Source organism: Chanos chanos, chromosome 6 (genome assembly GCF_902362185.1).
Source record: "Chanos chanos chromosome 6, fChaCha1.1, whole genome shotgun sequence".
NCBI lineage: Eukaryota > Metazoa > Chordata > Actinopteri > Gonorynchiformes > Chanidae > Chanos > Chanos chanos.
The window spans coordinates 17,044,558-17,056,744 of NC_044500.1; the positions used below are offsets into that span (position 1 = coordinate 17,044,558).

General features: G+C 39.1%; 1 protein-coding gene across 1 annotated transcript in view; it reads left to right on the forward strand.

The window, feature by feature from the left end:
• The first annotated feature begins 9,844 nt into the window (after positions 1-9,844).
• sez6b (seizure related 6 homolog b) overlaps positions 9,845-12,187 on the forward strand; it is a 130,560-nt gene continuing 128,217 nt past the window's right edge. The window contains exon 1 of the mRNA XM_030778118.1: positions 9,845-9,959. Coding sequence (XP_030633978.1) covers positions 9,845-9,959 — 115 coding nt within the window. The remainder of the gene's footprint in view (positions 9,960-12,187) is intronic.

Below are 12,187 nucleotides of genomic sequence, written 5' to 3' on the forward strand. Positions count from 1 at the left end.
TCCCCCCCACAGCCTGGGCCCTTTCTGCTGGAACCTTCACAGAGGGGGGGGACTGTGGATCTGCTTTCGTGAATGTCGGTTTCTGTGTTGGGTTTATCACACACACAGTACATCATCTCAGGTTAAGAAACTTAGAAGGAATGTAATAGCCCAACTGCAGTTCACAAAAAATTCAATACCTGTTCACATCCGGATGACGTTCAACGTCCAACCTAAAATACCTCAGCCCTGTTTGCAATATTCATCATAAGGCATGGACAGATGGATGGGACCAACTACAATTTTGATAAACAGATTATCCAAAAACATGTTCGCAAATGTTTGACCAGTTGGAGTTAATGTTGTGGAGAGAATAAAGTGAAGATGTATATTTATTACAGATCTGATTCACAGCCAGTGTAAAATATTTATGTGTTTGTCTGGACTGTATCATTACTGTTCAGTTCCTAGTGTGTGAGGCCCTCCATAATTTGACAGACACTTAAACATGATGTTTCAGGAAAGATGAAATGGTGCAGAAGTAAATTACAAGAAACCCTTCACTTAACTGTTGCAACACTCAGATTGCTTTTGATTTTACAATGCAAAAGAACAAAGTCGAGAACATCAAGTTCATAAGGTATCATTTCAGCGACATTGTTCTGAGCACAAAAACAATTTGAGTGACATGTATGAGAATGTAGATGACGACCTTTGATTTTGAGCAGACACAGAGTATATGCCACACCTGCAAAAAGAGCCAGACTTGTGTGTGACTGTAATGCTTTTATTAGTCTCCTTCTTCTTCTTCTTCTTCTTCTTCTTCTTCTTCTTCCTCTTCTTCTTCTTCTTCTTCTTTTGAAAGTGTCCAAACTCCTGCCAGTTTAAGACAGAGGAGAACGGGCTCTATCGTCAATTGCTGTCTTAATATTTATTAGCTAATTACATACCTTCACTATGCACATTACGAACTCGCTGATTTATTAACATCTGACAGTTTAAATGCCTAAACATTATTTTGTGATAGATCTCTCTGAATCGCTTCATGTTCTTCAACTTTTGTTACTTCAGAAAACAAAGATTAGTCAGTCTGTGGATCAGACCTTTTTTTCCAGATCATCTGCTGAACCACTGAGAGGCAGGGACATAACTAGCTCATCCCTCATTGAATTTCAAACAAAGCTACGCTGCACCGAGGGTCTTATCAACCTCTCTACCAATCAGTCACAAGACGCCAATCGCGTTTTCTCAGTACCTTTAATTTCCTGGAGTTGTATAATCCACTGTTGCACGAGGGAAAGTCACATGGAGAGGAAAATACGATCATGGCATGCGTTTATGTTCTGTTATGCACAGTATGTGTAGGCTATGGAACATGCTGAAGATCATATGTCGTCTCATTCTTTTATACGCAGGGGTAGTCCTCCTCCAGTCTCCGCCACTGAAATAACTCCATGGATCGATTCTCATCCATGGGCAGGTGTTTTTTCCCCTTTATTTCTATTTCTTTCTTTCTTTCTTTCTTTCTTTTTGTTAAAATATAGATTACCTCTAAAAAAAAATGATCACACGTTATCTGTGAAACTGTGCGTTCATATTTACAAACCGTAAGGATTTCAGTGGTTCTTTTCCAGTGCATTCATTCTCATGTGAACAAATCTGATATCTGTGCAGCATCAAGAACTAAATAAACATTTTTATTTTTGTAAACTATAATGGCTTACCGAGGGATGTGCATAGGCGGCTTTTCAAAGGCCGGCCTATTTGGCAGCGGGCTTTTTGTTTGGGACACAATCATTGTCTTATGAGTGGGTGCAGGAACATTAACCGGTAAACTGCTTTTATTGTCAGAGCTGTTTAGCGGCAGTATAATTACATCTGGGATAATAATATTAAATGGCGTTTACGAATGACGCCTTGGTGCAGCCACTGAACCTCCATCAGTAGTAGGTAGTGAACATTAATTCGCTGAAAGCTCTTAGTTATACGCTGACCTCTGGGTATACAGGCACGATCACCCAAAACATGATATACCCTATGCGTCTCGTGCTTACTTTAAAAGCGAACAGCCACGCGCAGCAGTGCTTATACTGCAGCGTCAGGATATTCCCATGAACATTACCAGGTCTCAACATCAATAACCATTTGAGTGGATAAAAAGAGGTTGCAAAGATTTTAGTGCCTGTGGGATAAAAGTGCTGTCACGCCACTTCTTAAATGTCTTGCTGTTGCTATTTTATATGTGATTTGTGTGCTCATCAGGGAATTGCTTTCTGTGGTATTAAAAAAAAAAAAAAAGAGGAAATGTTTCCGCGACTGCACCTCTCAGAAGGTTCAAGACATTGACAGATGTTCTCCAGAGCTGAGTTGCAAAAAATCAAGCTAGTCTACGTGGATTCAGTAAAATGAAGCCAGTCGGTTGGTTGTTTATGTATTTATTCATCGCGTCTTCGCATGGTAATTGTTATCAGTTTTGGACGAGGAGAGCTGTGTTAGGAATCTCATTAAAAATGGTTGTATTAGAGTGCTGATAAGCCCCATTGTTGCGCTAGTTTTTCCTCAAGTGGATGGGATTTGTTTATTAAGGCGGAGTTCACTGAATGAGGGCTTGTGTATGAGAATGGCAAAACTTTTTTTTTTTTTTTTTTAACTCAGGCATAATGGATTAAATTTGTTTGACGAGTGATGAGCAGAGGGCTCTTTTTTTTTATTATTTTGATTTTAAAACGCTCTTACATTATGAGAGCTAAAATGTAGGGGAAGAAAGTCGCTATCCTATTGAAAAGGTCATGCTTCAAAATAACAACTTTCAGGCAGAAAGAGCCCCAGTAACATGGTTAGCCATTTGCCTGGCATTTACTTTAACCGATTAGTCTTTGTGATGTTTAAATACCAAGTCCTTCTTGTAAATATTCATGATTCCCCAAACCCACAAGACTGAAAATAGAGCCCAGCCTTGTTTTATGAATGATTCATAAGTTGTGCTATTACCCTTTTCCTCATGACTTAAAGTGATTGGTCTTCCAGGTGGTGTTGAGGAGCAAACAGAACTATATTAAAAGTCGTAATAGTAAAGGTCTATGTTGTGAAAGAACCTATAAACATCTCTCCATTATATGTGTCTCAGTGCCTTAACTCAGTGCTCTTAGCATAGTGCTAATGATGTTGTTTGGTTGTACTCCTCGTATGTATTGGTGTTGAATTAGACAATTTACCCTCCTCTTAACCTCACTGGATAGATAGATAGATAAATAGATAGATAGATAGATAGATAGATAGATACATAGATAGATAGATAGATAGATAGATAGATAGATACATAGAGTGTGGGGGGTGCATGACTGGTAAAATCCCATTTAAAGTAGTAGAATCTCCACTAAGCTCCGCTTGAAATGCACCTCTCCCAATTATTCACCATGACCAACCAAAGCAGCCTATCTAACACAGCGCTCTGATTATCAAACATGTCTGGAATGTCCGACGTGTTGTGTTGCCAAAGCCCATGATTTTACCTTTATGTTTTAAATTATTCAGTGTCTCTTAAACCTGTGACCTGATTCCATTTGTGTTTTCACTGCAGTGAAACTCACCCAATCTGTGAACGACAGCATGCCTGGGCTGGCAGAGTCCCCAGTGGGGGAGGGGAAGACAGCTGTGGTCATCCTTTCCCCAGGATTCCCCAGGATCTGCTCTGTCTTTAAATGCTGTAATAAACCTTGGGTTTGGAGCCTGAAGACAGTTTGTCCATAAAACATATAAACCATTTACAAGCACGCTGTTGTCGTGTACACTGACAGAGTAGAGTTTTGCTCCAGTGTGCTCCAAATGTTATTGAAAATTCAAAGAATTTCTCATTGCAGCATAAGAAGTCATTAAGTTTGACATATACCTAAGCTGAATTCTTCTCATCTTGTTTAGTATACAAGCTCTGCACTGGGCTCTAGGGGTATCAGTGCTTTGAATAATTAAGTCCTGGCCCCAGTACTGGGTTGTGTTTGTGTGATTATGTATGTGCAATGCATATAGCAGAATGCAGAGGTCTGTCAGCAAGGCAACCTGTAACAGGTGAGTGAAAGGTGGTACATAGTGCTTAACTATAGCAGCTCTTACCAAACAATAAACAATAGTACAGAGCTGTTGCTTGGCCCTCCGCCACCCCATCAAAAAACGTCCCAATTTCTTCATCAAACTCAGTTGGTGTTATGAGAGGAGTAAAGACGATGGAACTGATAATCTCATTGAATGCTATACAGCACTGAGAATTCATTTACTCTTGGGATTGGGGACTTGGGCTGTTCTGTGATCAGCTTTAGTAAGATATTTTCCATCCACAGCAAAACATTTTTAAGACATGTGTTTAGCTCCTGCAATATATTATTCATTAATCTACTCTAAAAATATCCTCCATTATCCTCTTTTTTTTTTTTATTTGGACCAAGGCTTGAATGATTATAAGAGAAGTCAAGCATAGAGAAGTGTGAACTTGCAGGTAAAGTTTTTTATTGATTTATTTATTACTTTTTACAGCAAAGATTTTTTTGTTTGTTTGTTTGTTTGTTTTGGAGCTATCTGCTTCTAGAACTTGACACAACTAGGCAACCTGGCAAAACAAGTCAAGGAATTCAAGCCTTAAAGTCATACATTTATGTGAAACAAATGAGTTTTCAGTACCAGAGTTGCAGCTTCACTGATCCCCCCCCCCCCCTTCGCCTTCATTTCATTTCTTTTTCCCCTGCTACTTTTTCGTTTTCCTCTCGAATCTGGTCAAGAAAACCACAGTAATACCATTTGAAACAATTATTTTGTGGATGGAACGATGTCACCATGGGGGCAAGGTTCTTCATTTCACCTGTGGGTCAAATGTTTAAGGCTGATCTGGCTTTTACCTGTGGGGCTCGGAAAGAGCAGAAAACATTACAGACATGTGATCAAAGATACAAATGGGCCCACTGGGGACTGAGAGATATCTACAACCCAACCTTGAGATCTGCAGACATATGGAGATCCCTCTTGATGAATAGCAGAGACAGGCTTGGCTATTCGGGTCGCTCCTGGTCAAGGTACTGTCAGATTCGAGCCAGGAGAGAGGAAAATGACTGGGCCACTCTTCAGTGAGCTAAGCACTCTGGGATTGGCAGCTGGAGAAATGGATAATGGATAGAAACTGCTACCGGTTGCTGCATATAAATGAAATTGTTACATGAGGCCACACTGGCTTCATATTATAGTTCGAAGGACACTGCAGTAATTTATTTTTACTCTGAACATAACATTATATTATTACATTTTTGTGGTCCACTTGAACATTAGTATGAATTTTTAATTGGTATAATTTTTCAGGTTTTCAATGTGAAATTTTTTGATGTACTCAGTATTTATCCAGATGGCAAGATTGTCAGGTTTAACCAGAGGTGAATGTTCCTGTTACAACTTCTGTTTATGTATTTATGTTATTGACTCTGAGGACACGGTTCACACCTGTCTACATAAATAATATACCTATACCCTCTTCCATATATACATATATATACATGTATATATACACAAATAAAGATATAAAGAACAGTCATCTTCTGTCTTCTGCCAATTAATGGTGTATCCTTATCCTAATGGAAACATCATTAACTGAATATACCATTAAATATATACATTATTCCGTGCGTGTGTGTGTGTGTGTGTGTGTGTATGCATGTGCACAAGCATAATGTATACTGGCTGAAGGCTGATTTTTTTTTTTTTTTGAGAAAATATATTTTAATAAACGCCATTGTCTTTTCACACATCATAACCCACTGTACACAGCTATATTTGGAACGATGACACTTCCTGTTCGTTACAGTCCTTACGAAGCACTCCAGTAAGTTCACGGTCTTTTAGACCATAAATATAGTTTATCGAACGCATCCCCATTCAACCTCACATGTCATTTAACAAGAGAGACAATTTACAGAGACATAAAAGAAGCCAAAAAAAATGCAGTTGAAGCACATTGTTTATTGTTGCAGTTTGCAGAACACAGGGCCAAGATTGGGTTTCAAGGTCTCTTTATGTTCGCGTGTATTGCTCTGCCAGATGGGCCGTGCAGTCTGAATGACTATTTCAGGAATAAGCAGCCGATTTGTCCTGGGCGCTGAGTGGAGACGTATTCAGAGTGAGGGAATGTTTAATAAGGTCGACAAGGACATTCACTCTTATTAAGACAAATAAGCAGAGAAGCGGTGAAGGGACAGAACACTTTATTTTTCAAGAACACTTTTTTTTTTCCAGGAAAGATGGAGAGATAAGGAGAGACTGACTGGAATAGGGGATACTGAGAAAGAGAGGGAGTGAAAAAGAGTAAGAGAGAGAGAGAGCGAGAGAAAGAGAGCGAGAGAGAGAGAGAGAGAGCAAAATTGAGGAAGAAGGAAGGGAACTGCCTGCATTACCAAGATTGCTTGAATTTTGAATTCATTCAAATGGCATATGATGACAGAGTGCGAGCCTAGCTGTTTGAGAGCTGATGCTCTCCGTTGATGAGGGTTGATTGTCAGGCTTTATGAAGATATTTAATGGAGCTAAGATCCCTTAGAACAGTGAAGAAAACAGCTGTGAGCACGGAAGCACTTAGTCCATTTGTAATCGAGTTCTCAAATATTGCAGAGAGATGAGAGACAGGAATTGTATTACCCTTGGATACCAAGTACATCATTTCTTCTCTCACTGTAGCTGATAAAACAGCGATGAAGGTTTTCTTTTTTTCTTCTTTCTTCTTCTTTTCCTTTTCTTTTTTTTTTTTAGTAGCATGACCAGACAGGCTGTCATGAACAATATCTCAGCCAAATATCTGGTAAGGAGAACATCAATTCTTAATTTCCCATCTAATATAAAGGGATGGAATCTTGGTGTGATGTTTTGAATGCAGATTACTGAAGACTCGTTTTCATGTCTGACTATCTTGACTTATTCAGATAGTTCTGAACCACAGCTTCCACACTATGTTGCTTTGTTTTTTTTTTTTTTGTTTTGTTTTTGTTTTTGTTTTTTTAGCTGTAATCCAGTGAGAAGGAAACAGATTTTTCAGTTTCAGTGATAGAAACAGTTAACAATCAGTAGCTTTCTCTGTGATGATCACCAAATGATCTCTCTCTCTCTTTCTCTCTCTCTCTCTCTCTCTCTCTCTCTCTTTCTCTCTTTCTCTCTCTCTCTCTCTCTCTCTGACACACTTTCTCCTTCTCTCCCTCTCTCTTTTTTCCCCTCTTTCTCTCTTGTCTTTCTCTCCAGAGCCTCATTTTGAATCCCTGAAGAGTACCCTCTGAAATCTGTGGTAACATGTCCACATAGAGAGAGAACAATCTGAGCCTGAAAAAAGATTGAATCATTACCTCCACACTAATGGCAATGGAAGACAATTTCTTCAGAACACGTAAAACACTACAGCTCATACTTTTGTTCTAGCTTCCAAATAGAATTCGAGTACTTTTGCACTGAATGGATGCGCTGATGGTCATTTCATGCCTAGAGCAAAGAGATGCTTAAAATAACTAAACGCGGTGACTAAATGTAAGCCGGGAGGCTGCTGCAATGCTTCCCTAAAGGCATTTGCTACATGTAAACCTTGACCTTTTTCCTTTGCTTCAAGCGGTGTGAGAGGGTAAAGAATTATCTTCCTTTGATGACCAGGATATTCAATTTGCATGTATTAAGGTCCACGATGGAAATGACTTCTTTGCTGCATTGAAAATGCAAATTAATCTGAATGTTTTTTTTTTTAAAACAAGATCTCATTTCTTTTGCAATACATATTGGGTGGTTTGGTCATAGCATTCCTTTCTGTCGCTGACAATTTCATGTTCCGATTTAGTGACCTGGATCCTTTGCAGTTTGATTAAGGGTCAGTAATCTTGAGTGATTTTTTTTTTTTTTACCCACTTCATCATGCTTTATCTTATTTTTATGTTTTTAAAGCCCAGCATGTCCGACCCTGTCGATAAACGTATGTAGCATGTGACTCGATGTCTGTCTTTAATCATATGAGCGCATTGGAGGACTTAGTGAGTCTGCACTTTCCGTCTTTAAATGCAGCCAATTCACACATGTTAAATCAGTTCTACGAATGTTTTACATTGTCCCAACACAGCCCTTTTTGGAACAGTACAAACATTCTGTGAATTAGTTCAGCTCTGGTGAATGTGCTTAGTAGAGTTTTGCTTTTAAGTACAGGTCTGATGAGATCTTGGGCTGTTGCAACAACTCTGTTTTTTGCCTTTGCCTGAAGGCACAGTCAGCCATTATGGCTCCATTATGATGGACCTCTGGCTTGGTTGCATTGGAGTTTCCAAGGCTTTGCATATATCTCATTTGTAACAAATACAAAGAAAACAAACCTTTACTAAATAAGTTGGTAACAGGTCATTAAGATACCTTCACACATTAAGGGCTAGTTTCTCTGACAGTGTCTGGGCCAAAATTTAACTCTCCACTAAAGCTGAGTTTTTCCATTTCATTGGCAATTTAGTCCAGAACCATAAGAAACCAGCTATGTATTCAATCTTTTTTTTTTTTACAGTCCTAGTGTTTAAAGGTTATATATATTAAAAAGTCTGTATTAGGGAGCATTTCTCCAAGAAATGAACACAAAACCAATGAAAAAAATAAGAAAAAAACCTACAAAAAACATAGGGATGCATTAATTCTGAAAATGAGCACCCGTATAGAACATATATTAAGATTCACAAAGTAGAACTGATAAAACCTTACACCTCGGCATTGCTTAACATTTCCTTGTTATTTCCATAAATCCCACTGTCTAACCCCATGTATTTTTCATGAGTATTGCTCTTTCCCATTTGACTGACTCCTTCTCAGAGTGCAAATATTGGCAACTGATGAAGAGGTCATTGTATGAGTAATTTCTGATGAGCCCCCCCCCCCCCCCCCCCAACACACACACATTTTAGCAACATCCACCTTTTTCCGTGCAGGATCATTTAAATAATGAGATTATCCATTAACATTTAAATAATTTTCACAACAAAGCCACATTTGCATGTGTACATTATAGGCATTTTGAGAAAGTAGATGGCAATTTCACTACAAGTGGATTTAAAATAAGTGTTAAATAGAAATAATTCACCTAGGCACTCAGAGAAATTCGTGATGCGTCTATTTTATATTTCCTTATCTGATTGTCAGAGTACCACTGGCTCAGACAGTGATAGAATTGTTTACGGACGTCTCATAAAACTGCTAATAGTATGTTTGTATGTGGCTACTTATAGACGATCAAAATCAACCCTTAGTCTTCATAAAATGCTATATCCATTATTAAATGGCTATTAATACTCATTATTAAACACAGTAATTGTAATGCTTCGGCAGTTTAAGCGAGGGCAGCATTAGATTATGGACAGTAGGCTCACAAACTTTCTGCTACGTTGAAGTTGTTCCAGTTGCTGACGCTAGGAGCTGTCCGTGGTACTGAAACAGCGGCGCTCTGTCTCGAAGGCGCTGACAACACTCGGAGCGAGCAATCGGCTTAGTGAGCGTTGAAATTCAACATACTCTCCCTCTTCGCTGATTACAAATCTGATCAGAGCTCCCAATCAAGCGGAGCCGCCGCGTTACTTCCGCAGTTCGACAGAGGTCTCTTGGCCAGTGGCTCCTCAGAGCAGCGCTTGTTTGTCTTTCCCGTTGCATTGTTAGGAAAGTGTTTTTAACACAAGGACATATCATCCTAAGAAAGGAACCCACTGCCGTGAGCATGGACACCTCAAGATATTATCGACCAAATATGGTCATTCTGCTGATGATTTTCTTTTTTATCGCGCTGATCGCACTAGGTCAAGGTAAGCTATTCGTTCGTTAGAACAACTGTATTTTGGAACACATGTGTTCTCCGCTGTGTAAACGGGGGATTGGAGTAGAACGCATGCAGTACCCGACTCCGGGCTACAGCGACCGACTGGTACTCGCCGTATTGTCTCTGTCTCAGATCGAAATACGTAAAGGTTTATTTTATAGACGTCTATCACGCTCTGTTATTACTTGCTCTGTGCATTATGTTTTACAGCGGACTTCCTTCCAAAGCGATGTAAGACTAATAAATGTAGCGGCTCAGTGCGCTGTATGGGCACAAGAAATTTCATTAATCATACCAGTACTTGTTGTGGAAATAGCCCAAAAACATTTCAGCAATTGCAGAAAGTGCTACTGTTGTAGAGTTCTGACGCAGGAAAAACCTAAAATGACGGAGTCACAGTTAATGTTAGATTTCTAAACTTTTGATCACTCATGCGCGAGTTCTTCAGGCATAGGTGCATTTTGCCTAAACCATGAACTTTAATAACTAATATCTCATAAAGGTTCAAAATAGTAAAATCATTAAATGCTTAATAACACTGAGAACTGTGCAAGAGTGCCATTTTTCACACTACATAAACTTTATAATATTAGCGACAGGCCTCTTGCTCGAGTGGTTTTAAAACGTTTTTCGCTCTTTGCTCTACTCGATTCTATAAGGTCGTCTATGCCAAACATAGCACAGGCTATCCAGTCTGCGCGAAAGCTATACATTTGTTTAAGACATTATTTCTGCTGAACGTTCAGGACTTTACAGTTAAACGGTCACAAAGGGATGAAGAGGATATCATGATTTATAGAGGCCATCCATATTACCCCATCAAATCCATATTACCCCATCAAATCCATATTACCCCATACAAAACCCGCAAACAAACAGACAAACGAAAAACATCATTAATTGTGAATTCAAACTTAAAGTCCCGCTCAGAGCACCAGAACAATGATCTGACACAGTTTCAGACATCGAAACTGCAAAGTAAAAATACATTTTCAGAGAGACGCCCCATAATACTCGTTATAGCCAGTATTGCTACACGCCAAGTTTGAAGTACTCTCTGATCAATTACAAGCTAGCTGAAATATTGAAATTTCAGTATACGCCGCTCCAAGGAGTTTGTTTGAGAGGCCAGGAACACATGTTGCCAAATAAGTCAGAACTGCTTAAATTATAGGTTCGAATACAATAATATGACCATGATCCTGCCTTCTAAAATGTTTATTGCTCCACCATCCCACTAATCATTACTAAAAAGTTGACATGCATTTGTTCGGTATAATACACAAACGCCCACAGAAGAACTTCACCTTCTTTTCTGTTTTTTACACTTTAAATTTCTATACCTATATATTTCTGTTACAGAAAGATATTTAATCCGTCCTTTTTAATACTTAATACTTAACGATGCCTCAAACAGAGTTTCATGTTTTAATTTCAGTTCAGACAGCAACTAATAACTAAAAACACGAAGGTAATGCTCATATCTAATACATGTGATTTATTTTCTGTATACATGGATACATGTGTTTGCTTAATTTTACTGATTGATTTTCTATAAGAATTTTAAGCAAATAGAACGTCTAATGTAATCAGAAACGAGCGTTTGTCAAAGTGCGTAATTTTCCGTTCTAATTATGGAATGTTTTTGTTTTTGTTTTTTGTTTATTAAAGCATCGATCCTGTGTCCCCGTATCACATTTTGACTTTTTACCCTCAGAGGTCTATGGGCCGAAGTGACCCGATCAGTCACCTTCCGTCAGGGATTCGGAGACTCTCTAGACTTGTCCTGTGTTGCACACATTACCTTGAAAAGCACTCTAGCTAATGTAACCACCCATCCATCCACTCTGAACTTTCAAAGCCGAGCTAAAAGCAGAAAGGCTCTGTCAGATGACAGTATATCGCCGCGTAAGGAGTTGAAGACGGTCAATAGATCGATTTAGTTATTGCAAAACAATGTACCCCCGAGAATAGGTATATAAGCATGCGTGTACGGATACGCACGCGCACGAACGCACGGGAGGGAGAGAAGAATAATTCTTACAGCATGCCATGTTTTCATTTTTGGTGTGTACACATGCACAGAGAGAGTGCAAGAGAGAGAGAGATGGGGAGGGAGGGAGAAGTAGAGAGAAACAGTCCACTACGCAGAATGATTACACAGAGGTTTTGGAGAAACACATAATGATGTAGAGAATTAGGCACACAGCCTTCTGTTTCTTGTCTAGTAGTGAGGAAGTGACTGTGTGTGTGTGTGTGTGTGTGTGTGTGTACATTCTCAACTTTACAAATGCATCCCCTCAGTGCAGCCAGTCCCCAGAGAGCAGCTGTGATTATGGGGTGTCAGATGAAGCCGACATGTTATTCCCT